Source organism: Sorex araneus, chromosome 2 (genome assembly GCF_027595985.1).
Source record: "Sorex araneus isolate mSorAra2 chromosome 2, mSorAra2.pri, whole genome shotgun sequence".
Classification (NCBI taxonomy): Eukaryota; Metazoa; Chordata; class Mammalia; order Eulipotyphla; family Soricidae; genus Sorex; species Sorex araneus.
In genome coordinates, this window is record NC_073303.1 from 221644661 (window position 1) to 221658596 (window position 13936).

General features: G+C 33.7%; 2 protein-coding genes across 2 annotated transcripts; one reads left to right on the plus strand and one right to left on the minus strand.

Moving 5' to 3' along the window:
- Nucleotides 1-4043: 4043 nt before the first annotated feature.
- On the plus strand, nucleotides 4044-4982 carry LOC101553394 (olfactory receptor 6C2-like). Its single transcript, XM_004601863.2, has one exon. The coding sequence runs from the start codon at nucleotides 4044-4046 to the stop codon at nucleotides 4980-4982; it is 939 nt and encodes a 312-aa protein (XP_004601920.2).
- A 5317-nt stretch (nucleotides 4983-10299) lies between these two features.
- On the minus strand, nucleotides 10300-11238 carry LOC101540176 (olfactory receptor 6C76-like). Its single transcript, XM_004601578.2, has one exon. The coding sequence runs from the start codon at nucleotides 11233-11235 to the stop codon at nucleotides 10300-10302; it is 936 nt and encodes a 311-aa protein (XP_004601635.2). The 5' UTR covers nucleotides 11236-11238.
- Between the last annotated feature and the right edge of the window lie 2698 nt (nucleotides 11239-13936).

The window sequence follows — 13936 nt, forward strand, 5'->3', positions numbered from 1 at the left end:
TGGGACACATGTTACAGATGATAGATTCACCAATATACCCAAACAAGTATCGCAGCAAAAGATGGTTATTCATTGCTACCATAATTTTACATTTTCTATATCATAATCACTGTATCACTGTATCACTGTCATCTCGTTGCTCATCGATTTGCTCGAGCAGGCACCAATAATGTCTCCATTGTAAGACTTGTTGTTACTGTTTCTGGCATATCGAATATGCCACGGGGAGCTTGTCAGGCTCTGCCGTGTGGAGAGATACTCTGGGTAGTTTGCCGGGCTCTCCAAGAGGGGCAGAGGAATTGAACCCAGGTCGGCCGTGTGCAAGGCAAATCCCCTTCCTTGCTGTGCGATCACTCCAGTCCATATTACCTGACAAGATACTCATTGTGTATTCAACACGCCAAAAACAGTAACAACAAGTCTCACAATGGAGATGGTACTGGTGCCTGCTTGAGCAAACCCATGAACAACGGGACAACAGTGCTACAGTGCTACATAGGCTGTAATTTAAAATTATAAAAGAATGCTAAAGTTTGGCACACTCTAATTTCAACCATTTTTAAATAAAATAAAAATGGTACTCTTTCCTTATAACTTATTAAATTACATTTTATTGTGTTCATGAACATAAGTGCTTTATTCACACTTCTATTATTTTTTTTTCTTTTTGGGTCACACCCGGCAATGCACAAGGGTTACTCCTGGCTCATGCACTCAGGAATTACTCCTGGTGGTGCTCCGGGGACCATATGGGATGCTGGGAATCAAACCCGGGTTGGCCGCGTGCAAGGCAAACGCTCTACCTGCTGTGCTATTGCTCTAGCCCCCTGTTATTTGTTTTGATTTGCGGACTACACCCAGTGTTGTTTTGGTTTGTCTTCAGCTCTATGATCAAGGATTAATCTTAGCAAAACTCAGGATTCTATGAGGTGTTGGGTATCAATCCCAGGTCTATTCTCTCTCTCTCTCTCTCTCTCTCTCTCTCTCTCTCTCTCTCTCTCTCTCTCTCTTTCTCTCTCTCTCTCTTGCCTCCTCTATCTGCTGTTGGGCTCTTGAGTTGTTTTCAGATATTGTTATTGTAAACGCAGCACACTAGCACAGATGAGCATATATCTTTTTTACTTATGATATCAGTGTTCTAGAAATAAATAGGACTAGAATTTCTGAATCACATAGTAGATTCGTTTTTCTATTTGAGAAATCCCTCCACATTGTTTTCCTTTAAGATTCAACCAACGTACAACTTTGAATCATTGCAACAAAAATCAGGGTTTCTGGAAAAACTTGTTTAAAATTTATTTGATATAAGCCCTCATTTGAACTCTGAGGTGGCATCTCACTGATGAATTGCCTATTACTTCATTGGTAATTAAGATACAGAGTTGTTTTTTTTTAATGTGTCTATCTGTATTCATTCTTTAGAGAGGTGTTTATCTATTTTTTTAAGGGGGTTTGTTGTTCTTTGCTGTTGTTTTCTGAGTTCCCTATATACCTGTTGTTAGCTTTTGTCCAGTGTATGGTGCATGAGCACTTTATATCATTTTTCAGAATATCATTCGTAATAGTAACACAATGTTTCATAGTGTAGAAGCTATTTTGTATGATTGAGTGCAATTTACTCTCTTCGGTTTTTTAATTTAAATTTTAATAGACTCAAATAACTGAAAAGGTAGTCAATAAATAATTCTGACTACTTACTCGGTAACCTTTTGAAAGTCCTTTATAGAAATTTTTTTCCATTGAATTTCCTGACCCTTTATTATTAAGAGAAACAGCTGCCTTGAACACACCCTTCTCTACTCCTTGTTCATAGAAATTACTCCATATGCAAAATTCTCCACATCTGAAGTGAGAACTCTTTTGGAGATATCTGAATCTTAATAATGGAAACCCTGGTCTCATTTTTAGTACATTGACCCAAATACACAATTTAGAAGATAAGGCACTTTCCTTGGGTGGGGAAGACCACTGAAGTTCAAATACCCTTAGAACATATCATGCCTTGAGCCATGCCTGGGGTCATTTCCTGAGCTCATAGCCAGAAATATTTTGGAGTACAGAAGGGAGTCCACTTCCTCCTCCTCACCCCGCAAAAAAAAAAACCACAAATAAAAGATAAAGCATAATTGTAACACTATTACATACATAAGTGTGAGCTGAAAAATAATATTAAATTAAAAAATTTTAAATTATTAGAAATAATATTGTAGCACTGTAGTCCCATTGTTCATCACTTGTTCGAGTTTGCACCAGTAACGTCTCCATTGTGAGACTTGTTGTTACTGTTTTTGGCATATCCAATATGCCATGGGTAGCTTACCAGGCTCTGCCATTCGGGCAGGATACTCTCAGTAGCTTTCTGGCCTTTCCAAGAGGGATGGAGGAATCAAACCTGGGTTGGCCGCATGCAAGGCAAACGCTCTATCCACTGTGCTATCACTCCAGTAATTTTTAAAATTCTGCCAATGGATTATGAGTTGGATTGAAGTGGAAGCATCTATTTCCCTTTAAACATTTACATTGTGAGGTATATGCGGAGCATCTAATTGGATATGCTGTTGCAATATCTTTATTTAAAGCAGCTCTGTTTTTTTAAAAGCATCTTATAAATAGCATTTTAATTGCAAGTAGTGATATAACCTGAAGAGCATATTAAATAATAATATCAAAGAAAAACATAATGGTCATAAGATAATACAACAGAGGGAAATAGCTATACTTTATATCAACAAAAAATAAGACTTTTTAGAACACTGAAAAGATGCATATAAAGTTAGGGGAAAGATTAGGATAGACTCCATTTGAAATATGTCTTAATTAATTAAAAATAAGATGGAAGACGGGAGATTGTGATACTGGGTTCAAAAATAGGTACTTGGAAAAGTACCTATTTGTTTTTATTGAAAAAGCAGTGTGGAGTTATTATTAAAATCAGATTATGTACAGGGGAGCCAAAGTATAGTAGGAATAAAATGAAAACATTAAATCACTAATGTCAATTTTAACAATTAAATTTGAAATTTGAAATAATTAAAACATAATGAAAAATTGTAAAATATTAAAAGATATATTAAGGGAGATTAAATACTATGTAGCTTCATGGACATCAAAAGAAATGGGATGACTTTCTATTACATAAGAAATAGAATGAATTCACAGGAGGATATCAATTTTTGTAAATATACTAAAAATGAATATGTCCCATATAACAGATAAAACACTCAATGCTATTGAATCTTTATAAATGATTTGTGAGAATAGTGAGCACATTACTGGAAAATGATAAGGAGACTATGAAAGTTTCAAATTCTGTTTATTTTGTCATTATCATTAGTGGCTTGTTTCTCAGAGAAATGTCTTTGGATAGTATTCAACCACTCATGGAAATTCATTATTGGGATACAACCTATCGCAGGAGTTTGTCTTGCATAAAGAAAATTTAAATATGGCATTTATTATTTTATTTCATCTAGATGATTTGAAAATGATTAAATTTATGAAAATTATTAAGCTATAATTATATTTATAGAGTCGAGTAGTAGTACAGGGATTAAGGCAAGCGGCTTGCATTTGAACCTTGTTTGATCCCCAGAATTATATAATCATCCATGCATTGTCAGGTGTAGCCTGGATGCTCCTCAACACTGTCAGATTATTTAGGTAATTTCCAGCATCACAGGTTTGAAGAGCACATTTTTTGTCCCTAGATTTAAACCCATGGTACTTGTTGGCTGAGAATCACTTTTGAGCCCCAGGAGAAAGAGATGAAAGAAAATCCACAACATTTATCTGAAATTGAGGTACAGAATGATCTAAGATAAAAATGTTGTTAATGCCATGAATATGTGGGGACTGATTTGCTTCTCATGCATAAAATCATAATGGGATCGGAATCATAGTAATATTGACATAATGAAAGTAAGAATAAATGTAGACTGAATTGTTTGAGTTTTATATATTTTGTCACAAAATATGAAATTGCAGATCCTCAAGACTTTTTCATTTTATTTTCACATGCTGCTTGGTAAAAATAAAAGTTAATCATGAGGAACCGCACAACAGTAACAACTTTCATCTTGCTGGGATTAACAGATGACCCGCAACTGCAAATCCTACTTTTCATCTTTCTATTTATTACTTACATGCTGAGTGTAGCAGGAAACATGACTATCATCGCCCTCACCTTGGTGGACTCACATCTTAAAACTCCTATGTACTTTTTTCTCAGAAATTTCTCATTCTTAGAAGTCTCATTTACAACTGCTTGTATCCCGAGGTACCTATATAACATATCAACTGGAGATAATACCATTACTTACAATGTTTGTATCATTCAATTATTTTTTGTTATTCTCTTTGGAACAATAGAATTTTTTCTCCTGGCCGCCATGTCCTATGATCGCTATGTTGCTATCTGTAAGCCCCTTCATTACATGACCATCATGAGCCATCGGGTATGCTCCATGTCAGTTCTTTCCTGTTGGGTATCAGGCTTGCTGGTCATTCTCCCACCTCTCAGCATGGGCCTTGAGCTTGAGTTCTGTGCCTCCAATGCTGTTGATCATTTTTTCTGTGATGCAAGCCCCCTCCTAAAGATCTCATGCACGGATACATGGATAATTGAACAAATGGTAATCATTATGGCTGTAATTACCCTCATTCTCACTCTAATATGTGTAATTCTATCCTACACCTATATAATCAGGACAATTCTGAGATTTCCTTCTGTTCAACAAAGGAAAAAGGCCTTCTCTACTTGCTCATCTCATATGATTGTAGTTTCTATTGCCTATGGAAGTTGTATCTTCATCTATGTTAAGCCCTCTTCAATGGAAGATTTGGCCATCAATAAAGCTGTTGCAGTACTGAACGGTTCTGTTGCACCCTTGTTGAATCCCTTCATTTATACCCTAAGGAATAAGCAAGTGAAGCAAGCTTTTAATGACTCTATAAAGAGAATTTCTTTTCTTTTAAAGAAATAAATGCTTTGGTGATATAGTGAAATAAAAAAAGAAATTTCTCCCAGTTATTTGATTGTAACTTTAGACTTAATTCAATGTGTCTTTTCTTTCTTCTTTTTTACAATTATTATAGGTGCGCCTGAATCACACCTCTCAATTTTTTTTTTTTAATTTCAAACCAAACTTATTCATGGAGCATTTTCCCACTGTGAAACTGTAAAATTTATTTCAGAGTAATTGAGCATGTTTTAATTTCTGATATGTACATATAAATACATGATAAATAATATATATTATATACATATTACTTCAATGATCTAGGGAAAAATCAAAGCAGTGATACTTTTAAATGCATGTGTTGTATAGATGTTACATTCTGTAATAATTGTACTAGTTTTGGGGTCAAAAAGTTACCAATTTTAAAATATAAGTTTGTGATTCAAATGAAATTTGGAAACAGCAACAGCAAAGTAATATTAAAAATAAATTAAAACTGAATAAAGATTTTAGGCTTCATTTATAAAAATGTGCAGGGTTGTATAAATATAATACCACAGGATTTTGGAAATAATATTAAGAAAAAGAAATGTCTTCACAATCATCAGCATGACTTATTAGCTGTTTACTGAACTCATGAAGAGCTTGTTTTAAAACAGGAGAGCTGTACAGGAGTTAGTGTTTAATTCACACTGTGCTTGCTATAGATTTAATCTCCAGCACAGCATATTGTCCACTGAGCAGCGCCTGGAGTGATATCTGAGCACAGATCAAGAATTAGACTTTGAGCACTTCTGGGAGAGGAAGGGAGGAAGCAAGGAAGGAAGGAAGGAAGGAAGGAAGGAAGGAAGGAAGGAAGGAAGGAAGGAAGGAAGGAAGGAAGGAAGGAAGGAAGGAAGGGAGGGAGGGAGGAAGGAAGGAAGGAAGGGAGAGAGGAAGGAAGGAAGGAAGGGAGAGAAGGAAAGTAGGGGTGGGGATGGAGAAAGGACAAATAGATCCATGTTCCACAGCTGCCGCCATTTTGACTCACCTACTGGCCCTGTAGCAATAGCATAGTGGGTAGGATGTTTGCCTTGCACGCAACCAACCCAGGTTCGATTCATCCATCCCTCTCGGAGAGCTGGCAAGCTATCAAGAATATTCTGCCTGCACGGCAGAGCCTGGCAAGCTCCCTATGGGTATTCGATATGACAAAAACAGTAACAACAAGTAGACATTACTGGTGCCCAAATGATGAACAACAGTACGACAGTGCTACAGTGCTACTGGCCCTATAGGGATTCATGACTTAATCTCCAAGGAGATCAAGCCAAACAGCTGAAACTCATGTAGAACTGCAGAGGGGACCCACTCTGTTGTAGCCCAACTGCTTCTATACCCACACCCCACTGCAGCCACTATTCCAAGGGCTCAACTCCTCGGCTTCACTATTATTCCTTTCATATAGGCCAAACTGATTAATTTCAGGTACTCTAGTCCCCAGGCTGAGACCTCTGATTCTCAGAGTGTGAGCAGGAAGCCACTTCCCTGTGATACTTGTTCATTGATGCAAAGGGCCTTTATATATGCCTACACAAAACTCCTACTTTTAACTTAGTCCTATACTAAGTTCCTCCCCACTTGGGGTGCTCCTTTCTTTTTCTCTTCTACTGTCCCATAAACGTTTCTACTTTTTAACTCTGAGTCTGAGCATTCTTGAAAAAATTGAAGAACCTGGAAATCATGAACAGAGACCTGCTGTCAATTCTGGTCACTTCTGCCTCATTTGCATCAACTTCATATGTGCTTTTGTTGTCTTCGTTTTAGATATACTTGCTCAATAGTTTTTATCAAATATTCATATTCCAACTTTTTGATTATTTCCATGAAACGAAATAAACACTACGTAAGTGAATTAAAACTTTATACACTACCTGATTTACTTGTCATCTATTCCTAAATATCTGTGCATATTTTTATCAATGATATGAGACAATAATTTTCTGGTACCTCAAGTTTCTGGTTTTGTTCACAGAATAATTTTTTCCCAGATAAAGAGTTGGAAAGTATCCCTACTCTAATATATTATGGGTAAATTATATACACAAATTATATTATTACTCTTAAATATTGTACTACTTACCTCTTGATATGGATTTTCTTTATGAAGGATTGATCTATTATATTCTCAATTTTCACAATAGATAAGGAAATTGCATCACTATTTTTTCTTTTAGTAAGTTTTTATTATATTTGTCTTTCAAAGACAATTACCATTTTATTTTCTTCTAGTTAATATAATGTTTCAAATTTTCCATGTTTTCTTCAATAAGTGTAGAAGAATCAATCTCTAACATTAGTAAATTTTGTTTTCCTCATTAATTTGACTAAAACTTCATGAATTTGAATATTATTTAAAAAACACTTATACTTATTCCACATATTGTTTTCTATTTTGTTGATTTCCATATTGACCCATTCATACACTTTCTCTTGACTCACAGTAATATTATCTGTATTTTAAATATCAATTGACATTTTGGATGGTGCTTCTGTAGGCACCAAATTGGATGGAATGTAACACAAAAGCCAACAAATCTCCATTAAATAAAAAAAATTAACACAGAAGGCTTAACTTGCAACAACAGCTTAGTAAACTCCAGACATGGACTTAATGTCCCCATGGTAAAATACAATACTTTTCAGAAATTTTTTTCTATGGAAATGTTTTTTTGATTATTCCAATGGCAATTGAACGGTAATAAGCACTATAAAATAAATCACTGTGGACCTTCCACAAAGACAGACTTGAAGAATGATTGAGAAAATAGAGATAAGCGTGAAGCGAAGGTAACAATGGTGGGGGAGTTGGTGTTGGAATATTGAATGTCTGTAACAAACCATCATGAACAATATTTTATTGTAAGCCATAGTGTTTAATAAATTAGGAAAAAGAGAGAAAGTAGAAAACAATTTGGAATAACTGAAAAATGCATGTCTATGATGACGTTGATGAGATTCCAGTATGTTTTCCAGTTAGAATTAAATAAACTAGATTTGCTACCATTATAAATAATTTAGCATAATTACTTCTTTTAAAAAGCACATGAAGTCATAATTTTACTAAGACACAAATATGAAAGATTATTGCATTTTTAAAATTTACTTTAAGAATTAGTCAATCATCTTTTAAAGAATAAGGCATAAAACACATTACTCCAAATAGATAGGCTTAAACTATTGTTTAAAGTCTGATTAGAATAAAAGTACAAAGAAACATTATTTTAAATTCTTAGAATTTATTCTCCATGAGCCCGGCAAGCTACCAAGAGTATTCCACCCACACAGTAGAGCCTGGCAAGCTATCCGTGGTATATTCGATATGGCAAAAATAGTAACAACATGTCTCACAATGGAGACCTTACTGGTGCCCGCTCGACCACATCAATGCACAATGGGACAACAGTGCTACAGTGCAGTGTGCTGAAAGTAAATGAAGGCCCAAACATGATAACCATAATGCCCAAAAGTAGAGAGAGAGTATGGGGGAATTTGTCTGCCATGGAGGCAGGGAAAGGGTGGGAAAGAGTATACCGGGGAGATTGGTGGTGGGGAATGTGATTGGTGGAGAGATGGGTATTTGATCATTGTATGATTGTGACTCAGACATGAAAGCTTGAAACTGTATCTCACAGTGATTCAATGCAATAAAAGAAAAATAAAGAATTTGTTTTCTAGATAATACCACTATTCTCTACAACAATGGAAAGATTTTATCATAAGCCTTATTTCTATTTAGTCAAGTGAATTCCAGAATCACAGTAATAGTTTTCAAATTAGATGTTTAATATGTTTAAATGTCTGAAATTGTTTAAAATTTAGTTTCGGAACTTGTACAGAACTTTCTGGAACTAGAAAATATTTAAATATTTTAGAAATCTAAGAATATGGAATATAAATTTAGACATGCAAACTCTGTTAACATTTGTATCTGCTTATTTTTAAAAAATTATGTGTAACTTTGTTTCCATGAAACTTTGATAGAATCAAGTTTGTGTTTTTCTTGTTTGGTGGTCACATCTGACAGTACACAGGTCTAACTTCTGGTTTTGTGTTCTGGGATCATTTCAGACATTGCTTGGGAGACAATGTATTATGTCAGAGATTCTCACTGGGGTCCATCACATCTAACACACACATTTTAATTCTGTATTATGGCTCTTGTCCAAATTAATTTTTCTTTGATTAAAAAATAATTAAGAAGCATTGAAAATTCGAATAAGTATTAAGAAAAAATGTTCTCATAGTAACTAAAGAAGCATATGTGCTTTGCACTTGTGGAAAATAGAAGCAAAGAGAAGAATATTAAACAAAGGTTTATTTTTAAGAATAAATTAATGTAATTAAAATATTTTTATTTTAAAAAGTCTGAAAAAACAAATAAATAGATATACATATGTATAAATAGAAAGATAACTACTTTAAGTTATCATTGGTGTTCTAGAAAGTTCAAGAACTTCCTGAAAGATAGAAAGTATATGTTTTTTTGTTGTTGTTTGTTTGTTTGTTTTGCTTTTTGGGTCACACCCGGTGATGCACAGGGGTTACTCCTGGCTCTGCACTCAGGAATTACCACTGGCGGTGCTCAGGGGAACCATATGGGATGCTGGGAATCGAACCCGGGTCGGCCGTGTGCAAGGCAAACGCCCTCCCCGCTGTGCTATCGCTCCAGCCCCAAAAGTATATGTTTTTAATTACTAAAAAAAATCAAAAGAGAAGAGTTTATGGAAGCATCTTCAGTGTAGTTTGTAATATGTACTTTATTTTATGCTATTTTTAGAAGTTTACAAATATATAAAATTATGTTAGTAATAGCTTTGGAATTTGATCAAAAAGTGATTATTAGAATGTTATAAAAGCAAAGGGTGAAATACATTCTTAAGAAATATTCAGAAAGCACAAAACTAAATAAATCAACATTTACATAATAAATAAATAAACATTTACAATGTTATAAAAGGATTTACAGGGGAAAACACATAAAAAACAAAAGATTATTTTTTATAATTGGACAGAAAAATAAATATTTTTTAATGATTTCATGTCTTTTTTTTAGCTTTTAATACTCAAAAGAACATACTTCAGTCATTGTTGAACTGAATTATGGCATTCTTGTTCAGTAAAATTCTCACAAATACAGCAGTAATTCATTCACTAACAAAGTACAAATGGCATAAATGGAGGATGGAGAGGAAAATAAAAATAAAGAAAATTTATGTTAGTAAAAAATGAAAAAATGATGACAATACAGTGTTACATATAAGGCTCCATGTAAAGTTCATACCATGAATGTTTTTCACAATTACATTTTATTTGTGAAGCACTTGTTGACCAACTTTTTAAAAGACTGCTTTACTTGCTGGTTTCTTAGGGAGTAAATAAAAGGATTTAGCATGGGGGCAACAGAGGTATTGAGCACTGCTACACCTTTGGTTAAAGCCACTCCTTCTTTTGCTGAGGTTTTGACATACATGAAAATACAGCTCCCATAAGAAATGGAGACAACAATCATGTGTGAAGAGCAAGTAGAAAAAGCCTTTTTTCTTTGCTCAGCAGAGGGGATTCTAAGAATTGTTTTAAGAATGAATGCATAGGACAGAATCACCAACGCTAAGGTTACCATGAGTGTGAATACTGCCAAGACAAACCCCATCAGTTCCAGAACTGCAGTGTCTGTGCAGGAGAGCAAAAGCATAGGAGAAGAGTCACAGGTGAAATGGTCTATGATGTTGGAGTCACAAAAATCCAGTTGCAGTCCCATTATCACAGGTGGAAAGATAATAAGGAATCCAATGAGCCAAGAACTAAATACAAGCTGGTTGCAAACTCTGTGGTTCATTATTGTTGTATAATGCAGGGGTTTACAGATTGCCACATAACGGTCATAAGACATTGCCGTCAAAAGGAAAAATTCCGTTGAGCCAAGAAGTAAAAAGAAAAAGACCTGAGTCAAGCAAGCATTATAGGGAATAGTTCGGTCACCTGTTATAATGCTGACCAGAAATCTAGGAATACACACTGTTGTGAATGAGATTTCTAGAACAGAAAAATTCCTAAGGAAAAAATACATTGGAGTTTTAAGCTGTGAATCTAACAGAGTAAGTGTGATGATTGTCAGGTTCCCAGTTACACTCAGAATATATGTTAAAAATAAAAATATAAAAATTAGGATATTTAAGTCTTTGTCATCTGTTAGTCCTAGAAGAATGAATTCTGTCACAGAACTTTGATTTTTCATTCTTTTTAGTTGAGTCCTTCCAGATCTAAAAGTGCAAGTAAGAAATAATCTAGTGAGTCTAGAGCTACTATTAAAAAAACAATTTTACTGGTTAAATATATATTAAAAACACAATGATTCTATAAATGGGAGAAGATCACAGATGAAGTGGTCAATGATTTTGGAGTCACAAAAATCCAGTTGCAGTCCCATTATCACAAGTGGAAAGATCATAAGGAATCCAACCAGCCAAAAACCAAATACAAACTGCTTTCAGACTCTGTTGTTTATTATTGTTGTATAATACAGAGGTTTACAGATTGCCACATAACAATCATAAGACATGGTGGTCAAAAGGAAAAATTTGGTTGAGCCAAAAAGTTAAAAGAAAAAGACCGGAGTCAAGCAAGCATTAAAGGAAATAGTTCTATCACCTACTATAATTCTAACCAGAAATCTAGGAATACAGACTGTTGTGAGTGAGATTTGTAAGGAAGGAATACATGGGAGTTTTGAGCAGTGAACTTCTCAGAGCAAGTGAGATGATTGCCAGGTTTCCAGTTATATTCGGTATATGTCTTAAAAATAAAAATATGAACATCAAAATATTTAATATTTGGTCATCTGTTAACTCTAGAGGAATGAATTCTTTCACAGAACTTTGTTTTCATTCTTTTTTGTTGAATCCTTCTGACCTAAAAATACAACTAAGAAATAATCTAGTGAGTCTAGAATTAATATTTAAAAGATCAAATTTACCTACTATGTATAAAAACACTCACATTGGATTTATAAATTAATTTCCAAGTTGTACTGAATTCTAAAAGCATAGTAGTGTGGAAAAACTAACACCATTTTTGCTTCTATAGATAATGAACATTAACATAAGTATGACCATAAATAAAATAATAATAATAATGAACAAACTCAATATAGTAATCAACTGCTTTATAGAATTGTCTGACAGTTAAAGTTAAGGGATGTAAAATTTAAGTTGATTATAAAATGAATAACTAAATGAGATAAGAAATAAAACATTTACTCACAATCATATGATCCCATGTGGTCTGGCAGAAATATGATGAGTCAAAACAATATTTTTTACTGTAACTAGGTTTTAATATTCAGCATTTTTTCCCCGACTGAATCTCACAGACTTTACATCTTTTATCTGCTTTCAATTTTCTATGTAAGTGTATTGCTTTGATTTAGGACAAAGTCCTGTTTGCATAGAGGTTAATGGAATCTATGGAGGAATAAGTTCAATAGAAAATTTATTTATAAATTAGGAAAGATGATAATAGGTGATATAATCACAACTGTTAATAGAAGGTACAATGCAAAAAATTCAAGAAGTCCTGCTTCTTGTGATGAAGAAAGAGTTGGTGAAACAGTGAAGAATGCTGTGGGCATTCAGTGGGCAGCACTGAAGAGTCAATTTACGTTTAGTCTAAAAATCTAAGATTTAGATAATATTGCTATATTTTTCACTGAATAATTGTATCCCTAGAATGTAACTTGTTTAGGATGGAAGCTAGAAAACCTGGAACTGAAAGAGGCAAAAGCAAAATGGGCATTAAGATTTTAACTGCTTAACAAGGAAAAGAGATGTACTGTTTAATGGCATAACCAGAGACTACATTTTTTTCTGTAATATAAGTAAGCAAAGTTATCATCAAAGAAATAAAAGAAAAATTAAAGTGTGTAATTAGTGCTTTAGCAGTAGTAAAAATGGGAAAAATTATTTTGTTGGTTAATTATGAAAAGTTCAATAACTTAACGGTCTGAGCATTAGTGAGAATCAAAAAATAATACATAAAAATTTGTGAGACAGAGAAGCCTTGAAATAACTTCCAAATTATTTCAATACTGATCAATACAATTATGACCTTACAGGAGAACCATTTAGTAGCATAAATGCCCATAAAAATAACTATTTATAATCGTTAGGTTCTAAGAACACCTAATAGAGGTTATTTCACTTACTTTCAGTAACTTTTGTGAAAGAAAGTTAGAGTGTTTTATATTTATATACGTATATACATGCTATATAACATTATACATATGTGTAGGGAAATGGGCTTTTAACTATTTATTCTAGAACAAAAAGACTGAATTAATCTGTTTTTCCCCTCAAAACAGTCACAGAGGACTATTGCAGTAAACCAATTAAATTGTCTCTAGTGAGCAGTAGTGTTAATAAGTGCAACTTAAAACATAAATGAATAATTTTAATTAGGTACAGTTGGGAAATAAGTTTTAAATATACCAGATAGTTATAAAGTACAAAGAATAGTGAAAATAAATCTGTCTTGATGAATTATTCTGAATTTATATTTTCAATGGTATTTTTTATTCAAGATAAATATCTGCCAAGGCAATATGAGTCCAAGACAGGTAAACTTGTGAAAAGGAAGAAAATAGCAAGAGTTTGAAAAGGCCAGAAGGACATAAACTATTCCATTCAAATATTTTATTTGTTAATAGAATATACTGTGTACTTAGTTGTGGTATAACTTGCAGGTAGCACATTATCAAAATATAGTAACAGTTTGAGCGATTGACTAAACAAAAATCTCATGAGATTGTTATATGAAAACCTTGGTATTGTTTTCTGTCACTTTGGAAAATTATGTACCATGAGAAAGATAGAACATGGGTTCAAAAGTATGCCTTACATACAATAAATCCTAGTAGATCCTGGAAACACATGGTCCCTTGA

What these genes read in the sequence shown, in the direction of transcription:
- LOC101553394 (XM_004601863.2), top strand. Translation starts at nt 4,044, where the DNA reads ATGAGGAACCGCACAACAGTAACAACTTTCATCTTGCTGGGATTAACA.
- LOC101540176 (XM_004601578.2), bottom strand. Translation starts at nt 11,235, where the DNA reads ATGAAAAATCAAAGTTCTGTGACAGAATTCATTCTTCTAGGACTAACA.